At 34.4% G+C, this 27690-nt stretch overlaps 6 protein-coding genes across 7 annotated transcripts; 3 read left to right on the forward strand and 3 right to left on the reverse strand.

Annotated features, from left to right (window-relative positions):
- On the reverse strand, nt 33-2979 carry LOC109346195 (increased DNA methylation 2-like). Of its 2 annotated transcripts, XM_019585614.1 has the most exons (3): nt 2890-2979; nt 984-2015; nt 33-456 (listed from the first exon to the last, which is right to left on the reverse strand). In XM_019585614.1, exons 2-3 carry the CDS (start codon nt 1966-1968, stop codon nt 212-214), a joined length of 1230 nt encoding a protein of 409 aa, XP_019441159.1. In that variant the 5' UTR covers nt 1969-2015; nt 2890-2979; the 3' UTR covers nt 33-211. The 2 variants fall into 2 exon arrangements, with proteins under 2 accessions (XP_019441159.1, XP_019441160.1); XM_019585615.1 differs by lacking the exon at nt 2890-2979 and having other exon boundaries at nt 984-2259.
- LOC109346196 lies at nt 2387-23815 on the reverse strand. Its single transcript, XM_019585616.1, has 10 exons — nt 23772-23815; nt 23481-23740; nt 23331-23397; nt 22816-22855; nt 22420-22552; nt 22267-22338; nt 21423-21503; nt 21026-21087; nt 20835-20929; nt 2387-2398 (listed from the first exon to the last, which is right to left on the reverse strand). The coding sequence occupies exons 1-9, from the start codon at nt 23773-23775 to the stop codon at nt 20863-20865; spliced, it is 786 nt and encodes a 261-aa protein (XP_019441161.1). The 5' UTR covers nt 23776-23815; the 3' UTR covers nt 2387-2398; nt 20835-20862.
- LOC109346194 (amidase 1-like) lies at nt 4069-8361 on the forward strand. Its single transcript, XM_019585613.1, has 9 exons — nt 4069-4297; nt 4488-4640; nt 5481-5605; nt 5688-5813; nt 6174-6356; nt 6702-6849; nt 6954-7122; nt 7828-7962; nt 8059-8361. Exons 1-9 carry the CDS (start codon nt 4185-4187, stop codon nt 8200-8202), a joined length of 1296 nt encoding a protein of 431 aa, XP_019441158.1. The 5' UTR covers nt 4069-4184; the 3' UTR covers nt 8203-8361.
- On the forward strand, nt 9135-15413 carry LOC109346191. The gene is made up of 9 exons (XM_019585610.1): nt 9135-9753; nt 10393-10635; nt 10727-11020; nt 11241-11900; nt 11985-12053; nt 12435-12599; nt 12888-13104; nt 13645-13989; nt 14883-15413. Exons 1-9 carry the CDS (start codon nt 9223-9225, stop codon nt 14975-14977), a joined length of 2619 nt encoding a protein of 872 aa, XP_019441155.1. The 5' UTR covers nt 9135-9222; the 3' UTR covers nt 14978-15413.
- LOC109346193 (serine--tRNA ligase-like) lies at nt 15992-20044 on the forward strand. Its single transcript, XM_019585612.1, has 9 exons — nt 15992-16191; nt 16268-16338; nt 16738-16899; nt 16979-17084; nt 17528-17721; nt 18005-18108; nt 18185-18368; nt 18771-18950; nt 19431-20044. The coding sequence occupies exons 1-9, from the start codon at nt 16059-16061 to the stop codon at nt 19638-19640; spliced, it is 1344 nt and encodes a 447-aa protein (XP_019441157.1). The 5' UTR covers nt 15992-16058; the 3' UTR covers nt 19641-20044.
- Nucleotides 26209-27656, reverse strand: LOC109346197 (60S ribosomal protein L18-like). Its single transcript, XM_019585617.1, has 5 exons — nt 27513-27656; nt 27341-27430; nt 27074-27202; nt 26800-26982; nt 26209-26590 (listed from the first exon to the last, which is right to left on the reverse strand). Exons 1-5 carry the CDS (start codon nt 27639-27641, stop codon nt 26432-26434), a joined length of 690 nt encoding a protein of 229 aa, XP_019441162.1. The 5' UTR covers nt 27642-27656; the 3' UTR covers nt 26209-26431.

The raw sequence follows: 27690 nt of genomic DNA on the forward strand, positions 1-27690 counted from the left end.
TGGATTAATTAATCAATAATCATGCTAAGGCCTTTTCAATTTGAAGGGAATGTCATTTTGCTAGTGTATCTCATAATAAATAAAATAAACATAAACACTAAACAGAATTCTGTCACTCAAAAAACCACATCCATTTAACAGCTTGCATCAATGTACAGTAAACTTAACTGGCAGAAGAGAAAGAAGGATTCTGTTCAGACAAAACTTTGCATCATGTACGTTTCCTTTTCATAATCATTCCTTCAAGAATCCCATCAGTGCCAAAGTTACCGGAAAATTGATGTGGATCAACAGGACCAGGCAGCTGAAATGTGATGGAGAAATCGCCCGGTGGACAAAGGTTGTGTGTTTGCATTTCAAACACCTGAGAGAACCTGGATATTGTCTTCTCCCCAGTTGTAGTTACTCCATGTATCAATACTTTACCTTCAGTATCAACTTCACAGCTGAAATACTCTGCAAAAATTCAAGACATATTAGTTATCTGTAGTGAGATCTGAGCAATATGCCAAAGAAATTATTAAAAGAGTTACTAGATCACCAAAATAATGACATACGTTTTTTTATGGTCAAGTTGGCATACATAAGCATTGGCTACCACGATTAGAGGCGCTACGAAAACTTAAAAGTAAAAAATAGATACAATAAGCTTCAATTTCTTTCCCCCCTTTTTTCTCTCCTATTTTTTGTGGTGGAAGGGCGTGCCATAGGTAGAATGGTCATGCCCTGAAAGAAATTCACAGAGTTCTCATTTTAAGAGCTATGGCAACAGCAATAAACATGCCTACACACATTTTTCTTTTCAGCTGGCATGGAACTTAAATAATTTTCTTTCATTAATCATAAACTTTTAACAGAAAAGTTTATAAAATAAATGTGAAAGAGAAACTCACGAAATTAAGATATTCATCACCTAGTACCATAAAGCTAAATGAATGGCAACTGTGTAAGAGACAATCCTTGAGATTTAATAAGGAACTTACTTTCATCCCTCTTCACCCCAGGAAGAGACACACGAAATAAGTATGAGTCTTCACACTCTCCAATGTCCATAAGTCCTATGTTTGGTCCTACCTGCCCTGTAGCTGCGCTTCCAGTCAACCCAAACCCATTCTTGGTAGCTGCCACAATATCAGACCATTCCTTTTTAGTTGGGCGAGAAGGAAGGAATAACATCGCCGGGCAGACTTTCTCAGAATCTGTCTCATCTTCAGGTGGCAATGGAGACATGTAACTATACATCATATTGGTACCACTATACGGGACACTACTGGTAGGTGCCACATCATGGACATGATGCAGAGGATCCTGAGGCTCGGAAAAATCATCACCGCTTCTCGCTGACATGTAACTATGCATCATATTTCCATTAGGCTCAGCCTGCTTCACTGACATGTTGAATAGAACATTACCATCAACAACATTATGCAACCTTGCAGCATCTTTGTCAACTTGGAAATCCTCCAATCCACTTAGCTTCTTGAACCTTTCAACATCCTCTTGCTTGATGTAGAAAGTTTCTGGGTTGTTAATAAATACAATGTTCTCGACAACCTTATATCTGAACCGAGATTGGGGATGTAGTTCAGGAGGAAACAAATCAGAAAATTTGGGGTAATTGCCATCACCATATTCTCCTTGGGCTTGAAAGAATTGACGCAACAAGGGTAACTTGATGGAAAGTGATTTATCAGCCTTCCTAAGTATATAGTAATACGTGCGCTCCAATTCCACGACTTTCATGAAAGAACTAGTTAGTTGATCAGATGTGTATGGAGGAAGCCCTTCAGCTACTCTTTGCAATACTGATTTTTTTGGGGTCTCCCCTTTGATATCAGGGCCAAAGTAGGTACCCATGATGAAGTGCAAGAGAAAACACTGATCATCATTAAGCATTCCAGTTTTTGGGTCAGTAGACTCTAATCCCAACACAGTTGGAGATTGGTAAGGCTGAGATCTATTCTCCATTGCGTTTGTAGCCAAAGAAATACCACAATCACACAGAAACCATGATTCTGAAAGAAAACAAGACAGCTTATTTTCACTTTACGTTACTACGTAATTCTTCGCTCATGAGTTATGCCCTCTAAAAATAGTCTTGCAATTTGGTCCAAAGTGACAATGAAATAGTAATGTGATGCAACAGAATATGATCCATCATAGCCAAAGACATGTCACACTTGCATAGAGACCACCATTCTGAAGGAAAACAAGACAGCTGATTTTTTTCTTAATATTACTAAGCAATTGTTCATTTAAGACCTCTAATGACAATGAAATAGTAATGCCATGCAACAGAATTTCATCCAAGTCATCTCAGATTCTCACATATCCAATTTTTTTGGACAATGCTAATGAATGCCCTAAGAATACTACTTAAGGAACCCAACATATGAATCTTATATTGGAAAATGGTGTATTCAAAGGCATTAAGAGCTTAAAAGTTGTGATTGTTTCTAAATTTTGATTCCATGTCTAAGGACACTTGTTAACAAGATCCAATTTTTTTTTTAACAAAACAAGAGTTCAGTTAAGATTAGCTCTAACATTCCTTAAGTCATTACAAATAAATGGTAGTTTTCTGTTGTGAGACATTGACTTTTGTTTAGAATTTCAAAGAAGCAAACTTTCCTAGGAAAAATAAATATATCACCTCCCAGAATAATAAATAAATCATTTCCCATAAAAAAAACTTGCTTTTTTGAATCCCAAAATTTAAACAGAAGTAAAAAAACCCACAAATAAACACTTGATGATTTAATGTCTAAATTTAGAATTTAGCTTTGTTAGAGAATAGAAAATGAAGTAGCAACATTTAACATATATTTAAGAGAAGGGAAATAGAAACATGCAATAATGCAATGCAAGGGAGTGAGGAGACAGACTCACAGTGACGCAGCGTCGTAGTGAACGGTGGTGGTGAGTGGAGAGGCTCACCGATAACAAATTGTAGTATCTGTTTTTAGACTTGTGACTCAACTCTTCAACTAAATGGGCTTCAAATTATTTTTTCTTGATTCATTTTTAAAAATGCATTGGGTATAACTAAAAAGCCCTTCAGAAAATGGTTCAAGTCAAAAGGGCATAGACCATTTTTTGTTGTTGGAAACTTGGAATGATCAACCTATTCTTTTCATCCTATAATAACTAAAGAATTAAATTATTTTCTCATAGAGTGTGGAAGGGATAACCTAGGTATCCCTTAGTTCAGTGGTTGTCTCTCTCATAAATTAAATTTTTCATTTTTTAATTTATTTGGGGAATCATTATTAGATTAACAATTTATACTAATAGGTTAACACTTTATTAATAAGCATAAATTTAAGTATGTGATAATCAGAAGTGCACCCTTTGTCTAACCAATCCTAAGAAATGATAATCTATAAAAAAATACATTATTGAGGATTTAATTACCAGTTACCATCAAAATATTAATAAACGAAACAAATATGGGTGGAAATATGTTGGTGAATAAGAAATGATAAATGGTATACTTTCAAAAATAATTTAGATATCATTCTAAAAGTAAATCAATGGCAGAGGTGCACAAACATATAATATTAAATCTTGTCTTTATTAATTATTAGTGTGTACAGGTACTTCGTGTCTGTTGACGAATATTGTGTCATACTACATATTCAATTTTTATATGTTTCATTTTTTGAATTAAAATGTATTCGTTGTGTTCAGTGTACTTTATATTATATTTTTTTTTGTTTATGATAATGTTTAATTTAAGGTGAGATATGTGATTAATTAATGTATTAGTGGTAGTTGCTTAAGATTATATAGTTTTTTTTGTAAAAATTAAATAATATTAAGGGCAATATAGGAAATGAAAATTATACCATAAGGAAAGTTATTTTAAGTTTTGGCTTTATATATAGTATAGATGCAAACGGAAAGATTCTAATCGGGTGAGACATAAGATTGAATAATTTTAAAGATTTAAAAAACTTTATATTTATGATGCATACATTTTAAACTTTAACTTTTTATATTAGTTGTGATGGTGATTACATTACTTTTTATATAGGAAATTAGTTTAATTACTCTGATAAATATCTGCTAAAATAGTTAGTGTAACTAATACAATTACTCTAAAAAATATATGCATGTTATGAAGAAGCGTTGCCATTTTCTGTTACTACCATGATCACTAGTAGTTAGTGGAAAACGTAAGCATGGAAACTGGTTTAGACTATGGAGCATATGTTGAGAAATTCCTTCTACAACCAATTTCTTCACCACATGCTGTTCTTCCTTTGAACCCACTTACCTTTGCAGTCAAAGACATGTAAGTAAGCTTTATCAGTCACTTACTAATGTTTATTTTCACAATTGACTCAAAATTCTTGTTCTGGGTTTGAGTCCATACTCCATAGTCCATGTTACCTGCTACATAGTTTGTCACTTTTTATATTAATTTTACGTGAGAATTATGTTTAACTTGAAGGAAGGGTCTGTGTTGTTGTTTGTGTCAACAGATTTGATATAGAAGGGTATGTGGCTGGCTTTGGGAATCCTGATTGGGCAAGGACTCATCCAGTGGCTAAGTCAACTGCTCCAACTGTTTCGGCTCTCCTAAGAGCAGGTGCCACTTGTGTTGGTAAAACTGTCATGGATGAAATGGCTTACAGGTTCTACTCATTATATAATATGTTTTTTTCACTTTTTTAGTCCTTCAGTATTACTCCCTCCATTCTTTTTCATCTGCCTTCCTACAAAGTTTTTCTGCATGTATATGTATGTCGATTTTAGAAAACCAACGAAGCGATATGGCTCTAAATTGTGGTTACCAATCAGTTATTGTTGCAAATTTAGCAGCTGTTTTTGCAAGTATTATGGCATGAATTTTTTGAATGGCTGATTTGGTTTTGAGTCTATTGTGGCCTGATTCAGGCTGCATCCTATGACTTGGAATAAAATTGTAATTGTAGGCTGAGAAGGTTACAAATGCAATAATATTGAGGCCGCATCATCTGATGCGGTCCATAATTTAGAACCTTCTACTGACTTAGCCATGATATTAGTAAGGGAAAAGATTAATAGAGTGCTGATGATGTTGAGTCACTTGAGTGTTCAAGAATGGATAATTCAATGAAATATGGTTATTTTTTGCTTTAATCAATGCTATTTATTAGCTTTCTTAATTCTTGTCAGATAAAAAGAACAAAGGGAGTATTTTGTAGTTTGTACTTTATAGGAACTAGGGATCATCTTTTTCCCATCCAATGGAATTCAGTCTAGCATCATTTGTTATTAATTTGTGAATTGTGACTTGTTAGTCTAATACCTGTGAGTTGGAAACTGTATAATTTTCTAAACTTTTATTGAATCAGTTAATTCTATGGAAAATATGGTCCTGTGAGTATTTGTATCTTTGTGGTCATCAGGCATATCCATATGGTGAACATTGACTGAAACCTTGTTTATTTCTGTTTAATCATATAATATAACTGAGTACTATGCTTTGGCAGTATAAACGGAGAGAATATACATTTTGGCACACCAAGAAATCCTTGTGCTGCAGATCGGGTTCCCGGAGGATCTTCTAGTGGCTCTGCTGTTGCAGTTGGTGCAAGGCTTGTGGATTTCTCAATAGGTGATATATTATTCCTTTCCATTAGTTACTATGGGCACCACTTTGTTGATAATTGAAGTGCTTACTATTTTGTGTGTGATAGGAACTGATACCGGGGGAAGTGTAAGAGTGCCTGCATCATACTGTGGGATTTTTGGTTTTCGTCCTTCTCACAATGCTATTTCAACATCAGGAGTTATTCCTCTGGCACAAAGTTTTGATACTGTGGGTAAGAACCTACCAAGTTGGTAACTCTGCTAGATCTCTATTTTTGGGTCCTAATGTGTTTGCATTGCATGTTCTTGTTCAGAATCAAATATACATCTGAAAAACACAGTTCATGTTTGAGTAAGGGATTCTTTTTCTATTTACATATAACTATATAAGGATAAAAGTACTTAAAATTATGATCTTGAACAACAAGGTGTAGCTCTCTCTGAACCTTCTTTCAAACTTCGGATCCGAGTTTTTCATTTTGCAGGCTTAATCCCTTAATGGTGTAAATCTAGTGGTATTGAAATGATAGATTCACAAGTTATTGATCTCATCTCTAGGACACTCATTTTCTTGTTCTCAACTTCATATCCAGGATGGTTTGCTAGGGACCCAACGATTTTGAGCAGAGTTGGATGTGTACTTCTACAATTGCCAGAACTTGTACCTGTTAATCCTACTTGCATAATCTTTGCAGAGGACTGTTTCCAGCTTTCTAGCATTCCATATGATCTAGTCAACCGGATTGTTTTCAAAGCAGTAGAGAAGTTATATGGAGGTGAATGATTGATCATATACCTAGGTCTATTGTTATCGATGCAGTGGTTACTTTTTCATATATCATAAAAATTCCATAAAGTTTTACATTGATTGTCGACAGTCTAACACAACTTTCACATTTTATCCGGATTAGAACCGACTCACACACATAGGCAGGTTTGCAGTGAAGTTATTTTGTTTATAAAAAAATATTTCAAACTTTAAACTCTAACTTATGAAGAATTTGTGTGTGTAAATTTAGTTATAAACCTGTCTGTGGTTTCATCTCAATGATGGAGTTCTATATGTATTTGACATTATTTAATTTCTAGTGAGAAATTTCTTCTTGCACCTACTGTCTTAGGTGATATATTAAAGGATGCAACCCTTGGTGAATATGTGAAGACCAATGTTCCAAGTTTGAAGCATTTCCTAAGCCTTGAGAATACAGACCAAGTATATAACATTCCATCCCTTGCTGCGCTTTCAAGTGCCATGCGATTGCTTCAGAGGTGTGGCTCATCAGTCAATAGTCATGACTTAAACATTCTAAGGAGTTATGGACCACCTTCAATTGAAATTTGATTCCATTCTTTGTTTACCATTTGAAACATAGGTATGAGTTCAAGAATAACCATGGTGAATGGGTTACTGAAGTCAAGCCTGTTTTAGGTCCCGGAATTTCAGAACGTGTATCAGATGCCCTTAGGACAACACGAGAGACCATTGATATCTGTCATTCTATAAAAGGGGAGCTTCATGCTGCTCTTACTTCTCTTCTTGGGGTATACTCTTTCTCTCACACTGTTAGAACTAGCTAAAGAACCATTCACAATAACTTCCCCTTGTGAACTAGCTTTCGGGTTAGAGTTACCTCAAATTATTTTAACATGTTACATTGTTACCAACAAATTTCAGTTAGTTATATATGTTCATAAAAGAAAGCCACCATTCTTCCTATCTATAGAGAAACTAACTAATAAAGTTGGTTGTTATTTATCATATATCTATCAAAATACTGAAGCAGTTACTTGAGATTCTCCTGGTCTGTACTTTCAAATAATTACATATTACATATTCTTCTGATTAACAGACTTTTTATACTATTTACATCTTAAATACAGAATAGATATTTTATTTCATATTTATGTATTCTTGAAACAGTTGTCTCCATGCACTTTTTCTGGAGATTCCATGCAGAGAATAGTTTCCTTTAATTTAGAACAGAAAAGCAAAATCATGTTTTTTTATGGGAGACAAAATCATTCTTTCATACAGAGAAGCCAGACTAGCAAGAATGCTTGTTACAATTGTTTTTTGGTAGAATTGTTACAAAGATAGTACTAAGTCTGGATTTTGAGTAATTTGGTCGCCATATTTCGTTTAGATTTCCCACTTTTGACAAATTTGAAGGCTAAGCAATTAGTTATTTTTCATCAGCTCACCTTTCATTTTCTGTCAGTGTGACAGTTACCGTTTAACAATTTCAGGATTTCGGTGTTCTCATGATCCCCACGGTTCCAGGACCTCCACCAAAACTACAATCAGATGCATCTGAATTAGAAAACTTCCGGGCAAGGGCATTTAGCTTGCTGTCCATTGCCGGATTATCTGGATTTTGCCAGGTTGTCCTCTCTCTGTGTGTATTTGTGTTATGTGTTTTTGTTCAGTCAATTAAACCTCTGAATGTTATAACAATGTTTTTTATGGATACTCTGCAGGTAAGCATACCACTTCAGATGTATAATAACCTTCCCATATCAATTTCTCTGGTGGCCAGACATGGTGCAGATGGATTCTTGCTTCACCTTGTTGAGAGTCTATATGAAGGAATTAAAGAGGAAGCAGGACAGCCAAAAGCATAAGTAACTTTAATCGGACTTCAAGGATGTCAACCGAAGTTACATCCGACTCGAACCGGGCCAAACAAGCCTTGAGAAGTTTAGAGAGTTTCTGTGCAAAAGACATATTTTAACCCCTCATTGTATGTGCATGTTCAAACAGTTATTGTTGTGATGAAACAGCAATCTAGGACATGCAATGGAAAGTCATAAATAAACTCTCTGTTTACTTTTTCTGTATGTTTAGTCATTCATTTCCTTTTAGATTATATGCAACAATATCTACATCTTTTGCAAGTGTTATAAATAAGTACGCATAATGTGTCATAGCTGGTTAAGGAAGCACAACTTAAACCAAGGACAACAATAGAATTGAAAACATGTGATGTATGAATACGTTTTGCAAATTATGTAGATTCTTTACCGCTATCTTAACAAGGTGGCTTATCATGTAGTTTTGTTTTTTTCACAAGTTAAAACTAAAGGGGGAAAAACTAAACTCACATGCCTAACACAGAAGTTCCACTTATTGTAGCACAGAATGCTGTGACTTAAAACATGATGCAGAATGCAGTGAAGAGTGAGTACAAAGGGAATGGAACTTCAAAGTAATGAAACAAGAAGAGAAATGTTCATCCAGTTAACATAAATCAGTATTCACATGCACAGTCTGAGTCACTTCTACAGCTCACAAAGGAAGTGGTTTAGATTAAAATATAGTTACATGACTCGTCATCGAACTATTAAGAGTGACAGTTATTGAAAGAGTAATTAACCACCCAATAATATTGTATTCTTTTATTGAAAATTAAAATCGTAATAACTTACTTGCCCAAAATAGTAGTGAATAATATATCAATAACTTTTTGAAAAGATCCACTTTTAATGCATTGCATTAGAGATTAGTAGTCCATGATATTTACATTTTTGCTATTACAATAATAAACCCATAAACGTTACTAGTAACCACCGAAAAGAACCACGCGCCATAGCCAACGCCAAAACTCGGAGAGAGAAAGAGAGGACAAATCTCTCAGCTCAGCTATGGCAGAGGACGATGGCGATGACAGCTTCGGTGACTTCATGTTCGCTTCTTTCCCCAATCAACCATTCCCTTCCACCACCGCCGTCGACGACAACGGTTGTGGCTCCGACCTATTTGGAGTTTCCCATCAAAACGACAACAACACCATTGCCGTTCATGTTCAGTCGCCACAAAAACCTGCGTTTAATAGGCCTAACGGTGCTATTCCACTTTCAATATTCGGAGAGGAAGAAGAGGAAGAGGAACATGCTTTCTCCAACGCAAACAACAATACTAATTCTGTGAAAAAGGGATCGGATTCTAATGGCTCCGTTGGAGGAATTACCGAAGTGTTTTCGAATTTTTATAATCAACACTCTCAGAACGAATCTGTTTCGATATCAGATATTGCTGCTCCCAGTTCAAACGCTGATGGGAACGCAAATGCAAATAATTTCAATTCAGATTCAGTGGATGAAAATGATGATGAAGATGGATGGGAATTCAAGTCTGCAGAATGGGAGTCTGGAACTAAAAGTCAGAGTATTAAGGTAATAAACCAAATTTTTGAGGTAGTTAATTTTTTTAACTTGAAGTTGAAGAGAATTAATTTAGAGAAGGTTGGAGCAAATGATATTATTAGTATTTATCATATAAGTGCGCATGATTTCATATTTTGTTCTGTTTCCTTAACTTCAAAAATCTTATAGTTATACCTTTCTTTTTGTTAGCTTTTCATAATATGAGCAAGGACTATTGATTGATTAGCATTGAAATGAAAAAAAAAGGTTAGAGATAAATGCAAGTTGGTTATAGATCAATTGATAAGATATACATTTATACATGCTTAAGCTAGTGTTTGGTAGAAATGTTAGAATAGTTCAAGAATAGCATATGGGTTTTGTTATGTGTTTGATGTACAGAACAAAACATGACATAAGTTAAAAATAAAGTAGAGCATGTTGATTCTGTGTTTGAGGACAGTACAAAGTAGAGCATATTGGTTCTGCTCACCAAACCCGACCTAAATTTTGTGCTGGTGTGGTAAAAGTCGAATCTTGAAGTATGATCTTGGGTGGCAAGTTGATTTCTTCACATAAATGCGTACTTAACATGTCACTAAAATTTTATATTTATTTTCCTTGTACACAATTTCATTTGCCCGATCATCTGTGTCCTATTTTTTAAAGGCTGAAGATAATGGTGCACTTGGTGTTGGAGCCATGTTGGATTCGTCCCTTGGGGTTTCTGAGATGGCTGGAGGAGGGCACCTGGAATTTGAGTTTTATCCAAGCTCCGCAGTGCAAAATCACGTTAGCCCTCAACTACATCTGAAAAATGAATCAAATGAAACCATAAATGAGTTTACTGTTTTCAGTCAACGTTTTGGGGAGTTAAATGCAAATTCGGGATCAGAACCAAAACAAAATTTGGTGAGTTGTTTTCACATGTTTTACTTATATTGGATTACATTGTTCAGATCATTGAGGATTACGCACTAACGCCCTCTGGTTGTGGCATTAGGAAGATCCAAAGATGGCTCACATATATACTTCTAGTGTAGAAGAACTCAAATTTGATGGTGGAGATCCTCATGGTACTATTGATCCATCTCATGCATTAGAATCTAATCAGTCATATTTCAATTCTAGTTCTCTGGGTCAAGATAGTCATATTTCAGAGTCATACTTCAAAACCAATATCTACCAGGACAACATCAACCAAAACAATCCCTCCCCAACCACCACAAACGTTCATTGTGATGTCAATTTGTTTGAATCAAAGGGTGCACTTGCAGAAATTGGTACAACACATGAGGTACTGAATCAGTGTGATATGTTATTGTATATATTATGTGGTATTGTCTAAGTTTAAGTTTTTCAAAAGGATATTTAATGTTGGGCTCTTAAAGCTTGGCTTTAGGGATTCACAAAAAAATTAATTCAGTTTGTCATATGCCACATAGTTTTGTTCACAGCCAGCTTAGTCTTCATATTTTTCATCATATTGTCGTTGTTACTGTTCTTTTCATTTCCAGAATTCCCAAATAGGCGCAGAGAATTGTAGAGCAGCCTTGCCTCTGTCGATTTTTGGTGATGAGATGCCAGATACCGATGAACAGTCTGTGTCTCGAAACATTTCTCCCTTTGCTCCTACATCTCCATTAAAGAACAGCACTAACAGCCCTGGTTCCAACTTGCCTATCAATGACATATGGAATTTATATAGTCAAGCTGAAAACAGAACTTCTCCTAATATGACACCAAAAGCAAATGAAAATGGCTTTGATGCCTCTGCCAGAGTATCAGGCGCCAATTTGGACACTGGCATTGATGATTTTAATGATGGCTTTGGGGACTTTATGGATGCTTCAGCTGGAACAGGATTTGCCCATGAATCTGCTCTAAACTCTTCTTTTAATCATGAACCACAAGTCAATGAGAATGGTTTGCATTCTTCCTCAACAGTTTTGAATTCTGATTTGACTAATGGTGCCAATGGTTTTGAGGATGGTTCATGGGAATTTAAGGAGGCTTTCTCTGAAACAAGTAGTCAAGATCAGGCTTCTGCTATAAATCACAGAGGTCTGCCAACGCAGTTATCAACAAAATTAGAGACACTTGATTATGTAGATTTTTATAGCAAAATGAAAGATGAATTGTGCAATGCTGTCCTGTTCCATCTTCATAATCTCAAGGTAGGTAACTTTTTATGGTCTTTCTTTGATATAAAATGGTGATGCTTGCTGGCACTGAAATCATTCATAAACTAATATTTTTAGACGGTTCAAAGTGTTGCTGCTATTTCGGGTAACAATGCAAAAGCGAAAATGCTTCAGGAGGAAATTAAGGTCAGTGTATGAACTAACTTGTTGTTATATTTTCTTTCTCTAAATTTTGGCTATTTATTTCCCCCTTAGAAGGATAAATCCACAGCCTGGGAAAGGGGATAGAAAAATGGGTTTCTCTCCATGAGGGAGATGTGAAAATCTCAAGGCATATCTGGCAGGATTTGAAAACAGAACCTAGCATAGCCCCAGGCCGAATGGCTTGGTTGTGACTTAACATTGGGTCAAAGCCCCCCATCAAACATGATTGAACCTTTAGTAATATGATATTGTGAATTTGTTTTCTTCTGCTTGTGTATTTGTTATGGCTATTCTCACCTTGTGATTAATTGCATTAGTTAATAATGGCGTCAGCCTCTCTCTCTCTTTTCTCTCCCGTTTTAGGAACTCTCTAAGATATTGCATCAGGATAATATTATCCCCAAGGAAAATCTCTCAGAAAATTATTCCCTAAGAAATGTGTATTTCAATGAGCTCCTTGAAGTTTTGAAGGAACCTAAGTTCCAATTTCTTGAGTCAGAGTACCAGCTGGCATCAAGGTTGTCAATGGTATGTCTATTTCTTTAAAATATTTAGTGTTGTATTTTTCAAGTTTTATCTTTTGCACATGCAAATAGTACTGTCAATATGGTGAACTACCGAAAGGATTTCAATAACATAATATGGGCTCACATAAACACTTTTGTTAGTGGTGATATTTGTGTTAGTTTTACTTGGGATTAATTTGAAGGAAAAGAGTTATACTTTCCATTTTTATTATATTGATAACCTTCTTCCTTTCTGGGCCACATTCCTTGACAATCTTGTTATTGTATGATTATAATTGTATTTGAATAGGCCGAGAAGGATATGAAATCTGCTATGGAACTTTTGAAAGATGCAGTATCAACATTAAGAACTCTAAAGTTGGGATCAAGAGAAGAACAATCTAATTATCTTACCACATGGTCCAAAATAGTCTCTGTTTGTACTGAAGAACTGAAACACGGTTCTTATATTTGGAGGCAAGCAGTACAAGGGAATGTCCATAACCAAATATTATCTAACCCAAAAGGTAAGTTACATAATTACATCATGCTTAGGGATGGCAAAAATACCCGCCCCGTGGGTACCCGTTAAAATACCCGCAATGGGTACCCATAAAAATAGCTTATGGGTGGGAGCGGGTACCCGCATATTTATAAATTTATTTTTTATTTAAATAATTTATATATACTATATTTTTATTATTATTTTATAATTATATTTTATTTATTGTTGTATTATTTTATAATGAGTTCTAGTTATTGAAATATATGATAAGTTTAACATGTACATAAGTTTTATTATTCATGTAATAATTATTTTATATGTATTGATTATTATAAATTATATAAATATATATTGAAATTTAAAAACTACCTGCGAATACCCACTACCCGTGCGGGTACCCGTAAATAGTGCGGGTATGGGTTCGGGAAAGCAATACCCGTGCCCGTTCCGCCCCGTTGCCATCCCTAATCATGCTTAATCAATGTGCTGCCAATTTAGAATAAAACTTATAGAGTCCAAAGTAGTAACTACTTCCTTTTTCTTGGGTGTTTGGTTGACATAGGTATTCGGTATATCCGTGCACTCGGAGAAACTTATAGAGTGGCAGAAATCATTGGAGCTTCGGTCAAACTCTACAAGCCATGGATGTTATTAGGTCCAATAGATCCTACAAGTTTATTTTCCCTTTTGAATGAGTGTTATAGCATATGGTCGGGTTCAGGACTTGAAGAAGCTTTTTTCAGTATATCAAATCAGAATAGTTTTGAGCCAGATGGCGTCTCTAGGGAATTAGTTGAATCCATTAAGTACATTCATACCCTTGATGAGCATTCACTTCAGAGCTATGTCATCTCTGAAAAAGAAACTACTTGCCAGTTGTCAGCCTTGCCTGCTGGTTTAATACCAGGTATGTGCACAATAATCTTTGCTGTCTTTGAAACACAACTGACAAAACTTCTATTCTTTTATCTAACACAAAAGTGATAATTTTTTTTTGGTTTGACACTCGATATCTGTATGTCACATTTGATCCGAGTTGAGCCAGGAAGACCTAGTTAGGGTGCAGAGCTCTCCCACCGCCTATTGTTTCATTCACAACAAGACTCAACCGACCTTGCTGAATGGGAACTAAGCCCCATTCCACTTGGACTGATAAATGTTGATAAAAAGTGATAAAATTTGACCAGAAAATAGGGAAGAAATCATGGGATTTATTTCCTTATAATTTCCATCATTAGCAGTTAGAGAAGAAAGAAAAATTAGTCTGGAAATTTCCCATGAATGCTTTGCCTAGTATTGATGTTTATGAATTAGGATATCTTCAACTTTGATCCATTGGCCATTTGCCACATGCACACACAGCCCCTTCAGGGAAAACTTTTCATGCTAACTAAATAGATATTATAGTAAATTGAACAGTTCAGCCCTCATGTTCTCGGGTGATATTATAGTATCATACTATACTGGAGATTGGTGAATGTACCTGGGGGACCAAGCTACTAAAACATGCTTACTAAAATAAATAAAAACGATACATGTGCCACAGGATCAATCTTGGTAATTCACTTTCTGCATTGTGTACAACTAATTCATAACACCAATTTATATTTGCTTTTAGTACCTATCTGTGTCCGTCAATAGCTAAAGGGCTATGCTTTCACTCAATGTGAAGTTATAAAGTGGGTGATGTGATGATTTTTCATAAAAAGGGAAAGTGGGAATCTTAATGCCTATCATGCTGTGCAGTCTTAAATCTTAATCTTGAAACTTTATTGTTTCACATGATTGTTTGTGGAACAGGGTTAAAAATGGTGACATGGAATGGGAAGCACTTCTTGGTCATGCTTGCAAACTTGTGGGTCAATCTAGTAAGTTCAGATCCTCCCAAGACGTGACAATGATTCAATTATGTCGCCTATATTACAGGGGAGACTCTTCCATTATGTTGAAGTTTTTGATGAAAAATCAATGCGAGATTGTGGCATGGTCCAATATTGTTTGAAATGGATGAAGCCTGGTGCATAGGCAGCAGCAGTTCTTCAAGTTAAAAGAGATTGTTTATGGGATGAAACTCATATGGTTACACGGCTTCTGGGTCTGATAAGGCATAGTCACCAATTAAGTTCATTCTTTCTTCAATAGGTTACCATTCTTTTTGTTGAAGCTCCTACAACAATATCAGGAATCAGGATGTTACAGCTGGTATATTTGTAACTCAGTAAGTGTAAAATGTATTACTACCAAGTAACAACAAAGAGCCTTATTAGATAGAGTACAATTCTCAATACCGTGCAGTTATGCAAAGGGAATGATATTATGTGATTATAATGATGATGGTGTTATAAAATAACTACAATACCTAACAGTCTTTCGGCACAAAGTAAATTCATATATAATTTGATTTAAATTTGAATATATAGCAATGCACAACTGACCCAGTTTTGTTTTAAATGGAATCAGATTAAAAACAATCATTACAATTACAAATCAAACATGGACTAAATTCAACATATATATTAAGAGTGTAATATCTATACACTATAAATATTTCTACACACTTATATCATTCATCATTGATTGAAAAAGAATTGTGCATGATGATCGTGTATAAAACACTTTATATAATGTCAGTGGATACATTTATATTAAAATCATGAGAAAATACATTGCCTGATGGTAATGTTATGGCATTTTTTGCTATGGAATATTGCTTTACTCGTAGTAAATGATATGTTTTGATTTTGCCTTCATTTTGTAACTGAAATTAATTCTAATTGGGAATGGTTTGTAACTATTACAACACCAACCATATCCCACTATTAAGAACCACAATCCCACTATTAACGACTAAACAAATATGTTTTATCAAATAATATTGAGTTATCGTTGACTTCAGGAGAAATTGTAGTTCTTAATTTGAAATCTTAAAGTTTTGCACAGTAAGATCACAGATTGTTGACAGTGTCACTGTGAGTAATGTTGGACATAAACATATTCAGAGAAGAAAAGGGTCACGACCCTGAAATCATTCGCAACTCTCAACGCTGTCGTTTTGCCAGCGTCGAAGTAGTCAATGAGGTCATCAATCTCGACAAAGAATGGCGAAAACGTACTCTCTCTCTTTCTCATACCCTCTTTCTTCATTGCAAACATTTTTGATCAAATTATTATGGTATTTGTTTCAGGTCAATTTGAGATGGAGAATCTTCAAAGAGATTTCAACAGGATCAATAAAGAAATATCCAAACTCAAGCGTGTCAGTGTCCCTCACTCATTTTCTCTTTTTCTATTTACAAAGATGCAAACTTTACTCAAAATTATATAGACCCAAAAATGGAAATTCTCATTCCATTCATATAATGAGCCAAAGGTAATTTTTTTCCTTTTAAAAACGCTTTTTTGATATTAAAAGACTCAATTTTTACATTCATATGCTTGTTTAGTTGATTTTTTTTTCTTTCTAAAAACTTTTATACGAAAACTAATTGATATTTACCATTTGTGAATTTCAGCTTTTAGGAGAAGCTCAAATCACTTTTCACAAAAAATGTTACTGCTAAAAATATATCTGCAGTTTCACTTTTGTTTTGAATCATAATTAAGGCCCCATTGTTTTTGTAACTGCTTAATAAAATATATTGCATGTGTATGTTAGGCTGGTGAAGATGCATCTAAGTTCATTACTGAATCAGAGGAAACTAAGAAACTGATAGCAGAGAAAGAGGTTGAAGTGAGGGAAACTCTGTCTCTCTTGAATTCCAAATTGGAAACTATTGGGAACCTTGTCCACCACAGTGTTCCAGTCAGTGATGATGAGGTTTGTTATTCTAGTTTATTTTGTTATTTTTATTGCTGCTAATGCTTTTGTTAAAATCATGGGGTCTTGTATGTTTTAGGCCAACAATAAAGTGGTTAAATCATGGGGGGAGAAAAGAGTGGAGCCTGAACTAAAGAATCATGTGGATCTAGTTGAGCTCCTTGGGATAGCAGACACCAAGAAAGGTGAAATTCATTCATCTACTAGTCTTCAAGTGATTATTGTTCTTCTTATTATTATTAAACCATGTAACATATGGGCAAGTAGTTCTCGAAAATGCTTCTGTTTTTCATTGCATGTTTATTCTCTTCTTTATATACTGCATGGGTAGTTTCATTTGTATGACTGGCTTAGCTATTGCAATGGAGTATTTTAATTTGTAATGTCATTTTACTTGTGGCAAAAAATCTAATATTTACTGAGGACAAGTTTATTTCAAGTCATTATGCATTATCATTTTCACTGTATTTGTTATCTACCACCTCAATCCTTTTATGTTAGACACCAATTTACATAGTGCTGCATTTTATCTGTGCTAGCCAAGGCTTTTAGTGATCTGTGCATTTTTTACCCCAACTTCTCTGAGTGTATCCTAGTCTCTTATTTGAAGTTGCTTTATACATAATAGGAGCTGATATAGCGGGAGGTAGAGGTTTCTATCTCATAGGAGATGGTGTTCGTTTGAATCAGGCTCTAATCAACTTTGGACTTGACTTTTTGGAGAAAAGGGGGTATAGTTTATTGCATACTCCTTTCTTCATGAGAAAAGATATAATGTCAAAGTGTGCTCAACTAGCTCAATTCGATGAAGAGCTTTACAAGGTAAAATTCGTAAATTGGTTTCATTATTTGTCTGGATGATCCACCTACACTTTGTGATTTTGAGATATACTAGTGAATAGTAATGTCTATATGTGTAGCTTATATTCTTTGACTTGAGTGCAGATGTGTTTTCCCCATTATTATGCTTGATCTTTTTGTGCCATAGCCTTATTGTAGTGTGTCATTTAAAATGGCTGTAGCTTGATCTTTTCATCTGAGCATATATAAGGACTTATAATATGTAGGTAACACTTTATCCAAAAATAATAATAATAATATGTAGGTAACGGGTGAAGGGGATGACAAATATCTGATTGCAACTTCAGAGCAGCCCCTTTGTGCATATCACTTAGATGATTGGATCCACCCTACCCAGCTACCCATAAGGTAATATGATTTGGTAACACATGTTTGGGACTTCTAAGGCTATGCCCCATTAAATCTGAAGATATGCTTTCTGCAGATATGCTGGATATTCATCATGCTTTCGTAAAGAAGCTGGATCTCACGGTCGAGATACTCTAGGAATATTCCGTGTTCACCAATTTGAGAAAGTGGAGCAGTTTTGCCTTACTAGCCCAAATGATAATGACTCATGGGACATGCATGAGGAAATGCTAAAGAACTCCGAGGAATTTTACCAAGCAGTATGATGCTGTTTGTCATTAAGCAAATTCAATATTTTTTATACCATTCTCTATATTAGTTAAGATTTTTCAAATATATAATTTGAAAACAGCTACTGAATCCCAGGGTGACTTTTAAATTATGAAAACAAGCATGTTTTTCCTTGGCATGCCAAAGCCAAATATGTATAAGAAGGTTAATTCCCGATGTATCCCTATATTTCTTTCTAAGTTTGTGATATCTAGGAGTGCATTGTATGTTTGTGATGATTGTCAGTACTCTGTATTGGCCAACTACTAATATGTTGTCATTGCATATACAATCATAGATTGATGTATTGGTTGTCTCCAACCTAAATTAAGTGCATCTTTTCCCTCCCTTTTGATTTCCTTTCTTATGTAATTAGCTTCTATCTTTTGCAGTTAAACATTCCATATCAAGTCGTGTCCATTGTATCTGGTGCTTTGAATGATGCTGCTGCAAAGAAGTATGATCTAGAAGCATGGTTTCCATCTTCTAAAGCTTACAGAGAGCTAGTATCCTGTTCAAACTGTACAGACTATCAAGCCAGAAGATTAGAAGTTCGATATGGACAAAAGAAGGTAGGTTATGCCTAATTTCACCATAAACAGAGGTGGCTTAATTAGCATGATTCAATAATTTATGAATGAAAATTTCAATTTCATAATAAAATATTAGAGTTTGCAGCATAGTGGTCATGATGGTGGTCACTTCTGGTAAGGGGTCTTGGGTATGCTCACTTGTGTTGAGCATTTTTGGAATAACCATAAGTGATGATGGTGCTCACTTATGGTAAGGAGCCTAGGGTATGATGCAGTTTTTTTGGCCCCTGTTAGGGTGTGCCCACCCTTTGGATGAGGGAGTAATCCCCTTTCTGGTATTGTGGTTTCCCCTCCCAGCATGGGTCACCGTGGACCCCTAGGGATCAAATGACCTTTCTGTGTTGGGATTTTCATCATGGACAATATTTTCTCCTGGCCTTAAACTGACTTCAACCACACAAATGGTTGTGGCTTCATAAATTTAACTGTTGTCGTTTGCATCTTTTTTTACCATTGCAGAGCAATGATCAGGTGAAGCAATATGTTCACATGTTGAACTCGACTTTGACGGCTACTGAGAGGACCATTTGCTGCATACTAGAAAACTACCAGAAGGAGGATGGTGTAGAGATACCAGAAGTCCTCGGACCATTCATAGGTGGAAAGACTTTCCTACCTTTCAAGAACCAACCGGTTAACGAAGCCAAATGGAAGAAATCAAGGGCCTGATTGCTTTATTTTTAGTCTGAGTGATATTTATGAAGAGCCAGTCCAGGAGTTTAGATATTTACCGAAATTTACGCGACATGGGGAAAGGACCTTGGTAATATAGACTATATTTTTAATGACTATTTGGTCTTACGTGTTGCAAAAGGTTTGCATAGTTGACATTTTCTGCAATTCACTAATCTACAGCAAGTTTAAGTTTGATAGTTGTATATGCATAATGAGAAATTTGGAATAAGGTTCGTCCAAAGTGAGTATATTTGGGAAGTGAGCAAGTATTGATCCTCGGAACATTTGGCTGGTTGAGATGTTAGACTTTATTAAATCAATGGTAGATATATACCTTTCTCACTTTATGGAGTTGTCAGCCATCATTGAATGCTAATTTATTGTAAATATTGACTAAGATAATCAATAGTGAATTATGTGTTTGATAATCCACCTTGGACACTCTAACTTGGTAGGAAAAAGGGTGCCTTACCCTATATTGTAATACGAGTTGCCAAAGTTGTATAGGTATCAAGTGTTACCAAAGTGGAAGGACTTGTGAGTTTTGGGTTTAGAATTCTGAAGTCTGTATTGCTTTGTCTTTTGCAGGGTATTGAAATTTGTTCAAGTTATTCAGCGGATCATATACTAAATTCAATTAATTCATAGATTTAATATGTATACACCGTAAATGTTTTTATACTGTCAGTAAATCATTCCCTATTAATTTATTAAATATTATTGACTCTGAAATAAAGTAATACAGATCAATGGTAGATGATGCACTACCAGTATAAAAAACCTTACACCGTGGTTTGGAAAATTGGAATAAAAATATTCAACCATGTTTTGTAGTATGAAAAATGATAAATCCTTCCACAAATCCTCCTACATCCTACATCAATAGAAAAGTAACACGTGTCACACATGGTACTTTATATATTAATGATTTGTTTAAATGTGATATATGTCACATTCTAGTTGTGATGTAGAAAGATTTAGTAACAAAATATAATTATTCTTTTAGTATAGAGGGACGTGAAGTCTTACTTGGCAGCCCTCCTTCAAACAAAGCAATTTCTTCTAAAATAGCTACATTGTTGTATTGAATGAATGATTTGCAATTTCTTCTAAAATAGCCCTCATTTGAATGAATGATTCTTTTTTTGTAGTAATTTGATTCCGAGTAGTTTTACCCGTAGCAATTACAAGATTTCAAACTCAATGACAAAATATTTTAGTCGATGACCCAATTTCGACATTGACAATGAACCTTGGAAAGAGAGGCCATATAGTCATCAGACCTACATTAAAGAATGAAATCATGAATGCACATATTTCATGTTTCCAAGTTGTATTTTTCATTTGGCTGAGAAACTTATACTAATTCAAAATCAAACCTTTGCCCATAAGAAGATTGGTACGCTTTGACCATATGAACTTTAGCAGCATCTGTTTCATTCTACATATGGGAAATCATCAATGTACATTAATAAGAAATACAGAAGTATAAACCTTCTGATATAGTACAAAAAAGGCATGTTAATATATTACATTCCAGTTTGGTCTACTTTCTTCAAACTACCGTCCCCATAAATGTATGTTCATATTTCATCCAACAGAGGCTATGTTAAGAACATATATGGAGAAGAAAATTCGAGGCTTGAAAGATGAATCTAGAATTTGTATTATCAATAATGATATCAATCATTATGCAATATAAATAATTCGTTGTTATGTTTAAGATTGGTTTAACTAGTGCAAAAGGAGAAAAATATTTAGAAGGTGGAAGAATACCTGAGATTCGTAATAAAGCCCCGCATACAGTGAAGCATAAAAATAATCGCTTTCTCTGCTATTGGAGAACGCAGCAACGAGCTAGACAGGCAAATCAAATGCTCGGGTCAGGTTGCATTTCGTAAAGGGGCTGTGCATCTTAGAGTACCAATAGTGGAGTAAAAATGAATTAATGTTGTGGTTATGGGAGGAACTGAACATGGATGAGTATTGGAAACCTGCTTACATGTTTATTGTTTACAGTTCTAATAATCATAAACAACTGGGGTAAAACTGTAAATATAATATCTCAATCAAACTGTCAAGTATAATAAGAGATATCGAACAGAATCCAAAGCCCCCATAAAAATGGGGAAACAAATTTAGTTTATTTGCACTTTTGGTCCTCCCAGTTTTAAAAAAGCTGCATTTTTTACATTCTGGTTTCCATTTGAATAATGCTATCCTCCTAGTTTTTAAACTTACGTCTCTCAGTCAATGTGCTGCCTTTACTGGGGTAACAGGTCTTTGAGGATAAACATCAACTACAGTGAGTCTTCAATGCTGATTTTTCCTTTTTTAGGTGAAAGCTCATGAGTGGTTTTACATCTAACATGGGCATGAGCCTTAATGCACGAGCCCTTTGGGCTTAAAGCATAGACAACGCACATGCCAACTCTACCTTGATCAAAGTGAATGAAGCAAAGATCAAACTCTTAACCATTTCGTTGAAGTAGTTCTGATATCATGTCAAGGAATAAAACTCCTAAAAGGCTTAAGCTATTAGGCTAAGGCTTATGAATTGTTTTCTATTCTATCTGGTTAAATAAACACATCTTAGTTCAAAAGGCATTAAAAAGCACACCTTTTCCGGATCCCCACCATCTTTAAACATGTTATATGATTCCCGCATAACTGGCCTTGGGTCTCTGCCAACCTGAATTCATTTGGAAAGTGAATAATTACTAGAATGTAGTATTTTCATGTTAACTAACTAATAGTAGAATCAATGACTTGCTTCAAGATATCGCTTCCTTGCTTCATCCACTCCATACAGTTGAGCTTCACAGAGAAAGCACCATATGGATTCCTCTGTATCATTTGGATTTTGTGCAACATCTAACCGAAACTGCTCAGCTCCTTCTTCAAATCTGTGGCAAAAGGAATTCAATTCAGTCTCCTTTTTTATATATCATTCAAATTCTCAAATGGAATACATAGTAATTGTGGATGCTAACAACTATTTCCATTTGACTACGTAACCACAGATTTAATAATTATATCTCAAAGTTAGTTACACAGACTCAATACAGAACAATTCTCTTCATTACAAAAAAATTATCATGCTATTAGGAAAAAATCCTCATGGTCACATAGGAAAAGATGACAGAAAAGTTAGAAGTGGAGAAAGTACCTATCAAGGTAGTAAAGTGAGAGGCCCCTTTGCCAAAGATCTGTTAAGAAGCACAATGTGCATAACCAAATTCATGTAACTGAGACTCAAAACACATACTATCAATGCATTTCAAAAAAGAAGAAAAGAAATACCATGAATACACTCCTACAAGACTTATTAATAACACTTCCTTAAAAAACTGTGATTCATTATTCGGTGAACCAAAAAGTGATAATCTCGAACTAGTTTTGCTAACACCACTCTCCACACCAATTTCATAACCATCTATCAAAAGAGGTTCCCTGTTTCTAATGCAAAATCCTATTGATCAATTATTACAAGAGATTATGTTAAAAATTACCCCTAGAACCCTGTTTCTAAAGCAAAGTTTCAATTTTTATCTTTTTTTAACCAATACCCATATCACAGTATATCAGCAAAACAAAGTTTCACTCCTCTATTTAGTGAATCACATGTGTACTAAAGCTTTTTTGCCACTAAATTTTCAAAAGCAGAAAAACCCAGAAACGTACAAGCCTTTTGACGAGAATCCAACTGAATAGCTTTGTCGAACTCTACCATAGATTCCAAAACATCACCCTTCAACATTTTTGAATATCAAATTATACATAAATAGTGAAAATGATGAAAGAAACGAAGGTTGAATTCAGAAAAGAAGAAACCTTTCTGAAGAGAAACATGCCACGTCGGATGGCAAGCATGGCTTCGCGAGCGTTGTTGTTATTACCGCCGGTGAAGGCATCCCAAATGGTTGAAACTGAAGGAATGAAAAGTCTTCGAGTAAGGGTTGGTGAGGGTATTGAACCAAAGATGGGAGGTTTGAAATGGGTTTTGATTGGGAATGAAGATAAAGAAGGAGTAGTGGTGTGGAATGAAGGAGAGGCCAACAACTTCTGGGTTATCAACATGGTCATGGTTGAAACTTGAAAGGGAACCCAAGCCAATAGGCCCCTGCATTCAATCCATTTTTTACATTTGAAATTGATATAAGAGAACAAAAAATAAATAGTGTATATAAGATAAAATATCTTATGAAATAAACTACCCAAATCCTTTGAATGATACCTTATAATAATACTAATGAGTTATAGCAATATAAAAATTCAAAGCACCATTTATTGTCCAACTCTCTTTACTAAACAAAGATATTTTTTACACTAACCACATTATCCAAAGTGGACTCGATATTAATAACTAAATCATGAGTTTATCTAATATAACTTGATATTGACAAACTTATTCATAATTCTTTTCTAAACTACTAACTAATTTTCTAAGAAAATAATTACAGATAATATTTATACAAAATAAAATAGTTGCTAATAGAGTGGAAGTTGTAAGTGAGGATAATTGAATGAAAGTTGTGAAAAAACAGACATATATTGTTGAAAATTAATTTGGATTTATGTAGTTGGGGTCGGTCATGAAAGCAAACTAGTTGCTACAGTGAGTGATGAATCGATGTTGAAAGAACCAAAATGATTTATGTATGGTTTTCATCTACATAGATAAGGCATATAATAAGGTAATTAAAAGAGGTTTGTGGAAAACATTAGATAAAAGAAGTTTGTATTGCTTACATCCTAATAATCAAGAATATATAAGATGAGGTGAAAACTATTCTAAGAATACAAGGTAGGTAAAAAATAGAGATCATATCATACACCAAATTTAAAGATTTGCCAATCTTAGGTAAATTATATGGAAATAAAAAATAGAAAAGAAATCTAAATCATATAATTTAAGTGAGGGGATAAAATGGAGAAGTAGGCCAATCTAATTGGGTTTGGTTTTGTAACACTTTGGACCTGGAGGACTTCCATACTTCACTTTTTCAAGCTCTCTAATAAAAAATTATATATTTTTTTTGAAATAAATTGAAAAGAGTTAATGATTAAATGTTACTATTACAAAACTTGAGATATTTTGATTTTTTTATCTTCTTTACATCTGATGTTCTATAAAATTAATATAAATTATATATCAATAATGTGTTAGTCTAGTAGTGTAAAGTCCCACTGAATTTTTAAGGTCGAGAGTTCAATTTTTGGGAGAGATATTTGTTGGGAAGGGTAGTCACGAATCCAAAAATAGATTAATTCTTTACCCAAAAAGGTGAGACGATACCCTTAATGGTACAAAAAAATATAAATTTTATATTTTTCTTTTCAAATCTATCCTATTTATTTAAGCATTTTTTCCATCTAATTTAATGAGTGTAATCAATGATGATTAAAATAAATGGTATATGATGCCGTATAAAAAATTCTTAGACCATCAATATATACATCTTTTTTTCTCATTTAACAATCACTATTAATCTATCTTACAAAAAATTTCTTGTCTTCTCAATGCACTACTCTCTTAGTAAAAACAATTTAATACACATGTAAAATTAGGATGGAAATCCCCTCTCTATTTTCAATGTACTACTGTGTTCTTCAGCAAATTTTATCTGAATCTTCTATTCCAATTTTTTTCTTCCTGTCATTGTGATCAAATTTATGGTGGAAAATTAATTATGAATATTTAAAACATATATTTATTATAGTTGAATTATGCTTAATTTAAAAATAAAATCACCTTGCTACTTCAGAAATTTTTAATAAGTTTTAAGGACTTATATGCTGATCATCGGATAAGGTTGATACACTTTACATTTCAACCTACAATTTGACGTTTTATTCCTGAGATAATAAGTTGAGTTTTCAAACTAAGTTTTCTGTGAACTCCTATATGTAATCATTTTTTTTACCGGAATGATTAACTTGGGTAAATCACTGAATAATAGTGTTATTCATTTGATTTCACTTCATCAAATAAACTGGACAAACACACTTTCTCACTCCTCCCCTTTATATAGATAAAGTGGTAAAGTTATATTAGTTAAGAATTTGTGCTATAAAATATTTTACCCTGTCAGGTTATTATTCACAATTGATTTATAGTCAATAATGATTAATAAATGGTAAATGATTTACTAACAGTGTAAAAAACACTTACACTATCAGGTTATTATTCACAATTGATTTATAGTCAATAATAATTAATAAATGGTAAATGATTTACTGACAGTGTAAAAAACACTTACACTGTCAGTATACACATAAAATATTTTTAGTTATTTCAGTATGATCTTTCTAAATAAAGAGCAACCTTACCATTGCCCTCAGGCTAACCCTGTAGTAGAGATAAGGTGGTAGCCACTGCACTACCAAAGGAACCTGCGGAGGAACGGAAAACTACATGGTCCTTTTCACACGTATTCTTAATCTCATACCAAAAAATATCATCTCTATGACATGGTTAGTTACCCATGCTGCAAGGAGGTTGGTTATAACTCCGTCGAATCATAAATTTGATCAAAACCAGCATAAGGTTAATATGTACGATCACAAAATGCAAATCCATTTGATGAAAAAAAAAACTACGTTAAAAGCAATTTTCACAATAAACTTCAAGGGATAATAAGGAAGACAAGAACAAAACTCTCCATACTGAAAATCTTTATCCGAACAGGAATAACATGAAAACTGCATCACGTCTAGGATACAGAAAAATCTGAATTTCAAAAGAAACAACAGCATAACAGATATCCATCACTGCAATAAAATCAAACCCTAAATCCTCTGCTGTTCCTCTTTCCTCTAGCCTTCTCAAACTTCCTTCCCTTAGACCGCACATACGGCTTGGTGTGGCTGTGTGGTACACCAGGAGCAGGACCAAAGTGCTTCACAGCTTCACGAGCATTCTTTGGGCCTCTAAGAAGGACCTGAAAACAAAATTTTACAAAATAAAATTAAAGGTAATGAAACAGATAACTAGTAACCCCAATATACCAGCTCATTCCATCAGAAAATACACGAGAATATTCTCACAATGGTGATGAAATCAGAGAATATAAATGTCCAGTGGGGGACAGATTATACAGTAAATTATAAAACTAAACAACTACAACAAACCAGTAACGATTAATCATACCGTGTTCTGTCCAAGAGGAGCCCTAAGTGCCAATTGATCAAATGTCAAGCATTCACCACCGGCCTTTTCGATTCTTGCACGAGCAGTTTCGGTAAACCTGAGTGCTGTAACCTTCAAGGGTGGAACTTCATATGTGCGGATATCATCAGTTATGGTACCAACCACAACAGCAATCTTACCTTCCTACACATACAAATTTTACAATAAAAATCAACTAAAAATCTAACAAATCAAACTATAAAAATTACAAATAGAAATTGAGTATAAAACAAACCTTGCCATTGGTATACTTAATCAACCTTGACAATGAAAGAGGAGGCTTGTTAATTTTGCTCATGAACAAGCGCTTAAGTATAACAGCATTGAACTTGCTTCCAGTTCTCCGAACAAGGAAACGGTAAAGCTAATAAAGTAACATCTAATCAGAATAATTCAAACAATACACAATAAATAAATAGAAAATATGAATTTCAGAAATGCATCAAAAACCAATACAAGATATTTCTGAAAACACATTGAAAATGAGACATAGGTGATGTACCTTGACCAAGAGCTTAAGGTAGATATCATTGGATTTAGGTGCTGTTCTTTTGGTCTTTTTGCTCTTACCACCGGCTTTAAGATCTATCCCCTGTTATGTTGTTTAAAATTCAAATATTCAGAAAGTGAAAGAAGATTCCAACACGAATTACGCAAAGAAAAAGGTGATTTACCATTGCAGGTTCTTCGGGTTTTGGATCTTCGTTCTCTTCTTTGGTGGTTGTATGAAACTGCTGCACTTGTTTCAACTTATGGTGATGATGATATTTGAAGGGAGCTAGGGTTTTTTTAGTTCTTTTCATTTCGTAATTGGGCTCTCATGGATTGATGCCTTCATTTGGATTGGGCTTT

Source organism: Lupinus angustifolius, chromosome LG04 (genome assembly GCF_001865875.1).
Source record: "Lupinus angustifolius cultivar Tanjil chromosome LG04, LupAngTanjil_v1.0, whole genome shotgun sequence".
Classification (NCBI taxonomy): domain Eukaryota; kingdom Viridiplantae; phylum Streptophyta; class Magnoliopsida; order Fabales; family Fabaceae; genus Lupinus; species Lupinus angustifolius.

Excerpts from the sequence above, each read along its gene's own strand:
- LOC109346195 (XM_019585614.1), bottom strand. The coding sequence starts at position 1,968 with ATGGAGAATAGATCTCAGCCTTACCAATCTCCAACTGTGTTGGGATTA. Across the intron at positions 457-983 it reads TGGGGTGAAGAGGGATGAAA|AGTATTTCAGCTGTGAAGTT; the intron begins GTAAGTTCCTTA and ends GAATTTTTGCAG.
- LOC109346194 (XM_019585613.1), top strand. The coding sequence starts at position 4,185 with ATGGAAACTGGTTTAGACTATGGAGCATATGTTGAGAAATTCCTTCTA. Across the intron at positions 4,641-5,480 it reads ATGGATGAAATGGCTTACAG|TATAAACGGAGAGAATATAC; the intron begins GTTCTACTCATT and ends ATGCTTTGGCAG. Across the intron at positions 6,850-6,953 it reads GCCATGCGATTGCTTCAGAG|GTATGAGTTCAAGAATAACC; the intron begins GTGTGGCTCATC and ends TTTGAAACATAG.
- LOC109346191 (XM_019585610.1), top strand. The coding sequence starts at position 9,223 with ATGGCAGAGGACGATGGCGATGACAGCTTCGGTGACTTCATGTTCGCT. Across the intron at positions 11,021-11,240 it reads AAATTGGTACAACACATGAG|AATTCCCAAATAGGCGCAGA; the intron begins GTACTGAATCAG and ends TTTCATTTCCAG. Across the intron at positions 13,105-13,644 it reads AATATTATCTAACCCAAAAG|GTATTCGGTATATCCGTGCA; the intron begins GTAAGTTACATA and ends TGGTTGACATAG.
- LOC109346193 (XM_019585612.1), top strand. The coding sequence starts at position 16,059 with ATGTTGGACATAAACATATTCAGAGAAGAAAAGGGTCACGACCCTGAA. Across the intron at positions 17,722-18,004 it reads TCGATGAAGAGCTTTACAAG|GTAACGGGTGAAGGGGATGA; the intron begins GTAAAATTCGTA and ends AATAATATGTAG. Across the intron at positions 18,369-18,770 it reads CCGAGGAATTTTACCAAGCA|TTAAACATTCCATATCAAGT; the intron begins GTATGATGCTGT and ends TATCTTTTGCAG.
- LOC109346196 (XM_019585616.1), bottom strand. Across the intron at positions 22,856-23,330 it reads GGATTCTCGTCAAAAGGCTT|ATCTTTGGCAAAGGGGCCTC; the intron begins GTACGTTTCTGG and ends GCTTCTTAACAG. Across the intron at positions 20,930-21,025 it reads CAATCTTCTTATGGGCAAAG|GTCTGATGACTATATGGCCT; the intron begins GTTTGATTTTGA and ends TCTTTAATGTAG.
- LOC109346197 (XM_019585617.1), bottom strand. The coding sequence starts at position 27,641 with ATGAAAAGAACTAAAAAAACCCTAGCTCCCTTCAAATATCATCATCAC. Across the intron at positions 27,431-27,512 it reads AACCCGAAGAACCTGCAATG|GGGATAGATCTTAAAGCCGG; the intron begins GTAAATCACCTT and ends ACAACATAACAG. Across the intron at positions 26,983-27,073 it reads TTAAGTATACCAATGGCAAG|GAAGGTAAGATTGCTGTTGT; the intron begins GTTTGTTTTATA and ends TTGTATGTGTAG.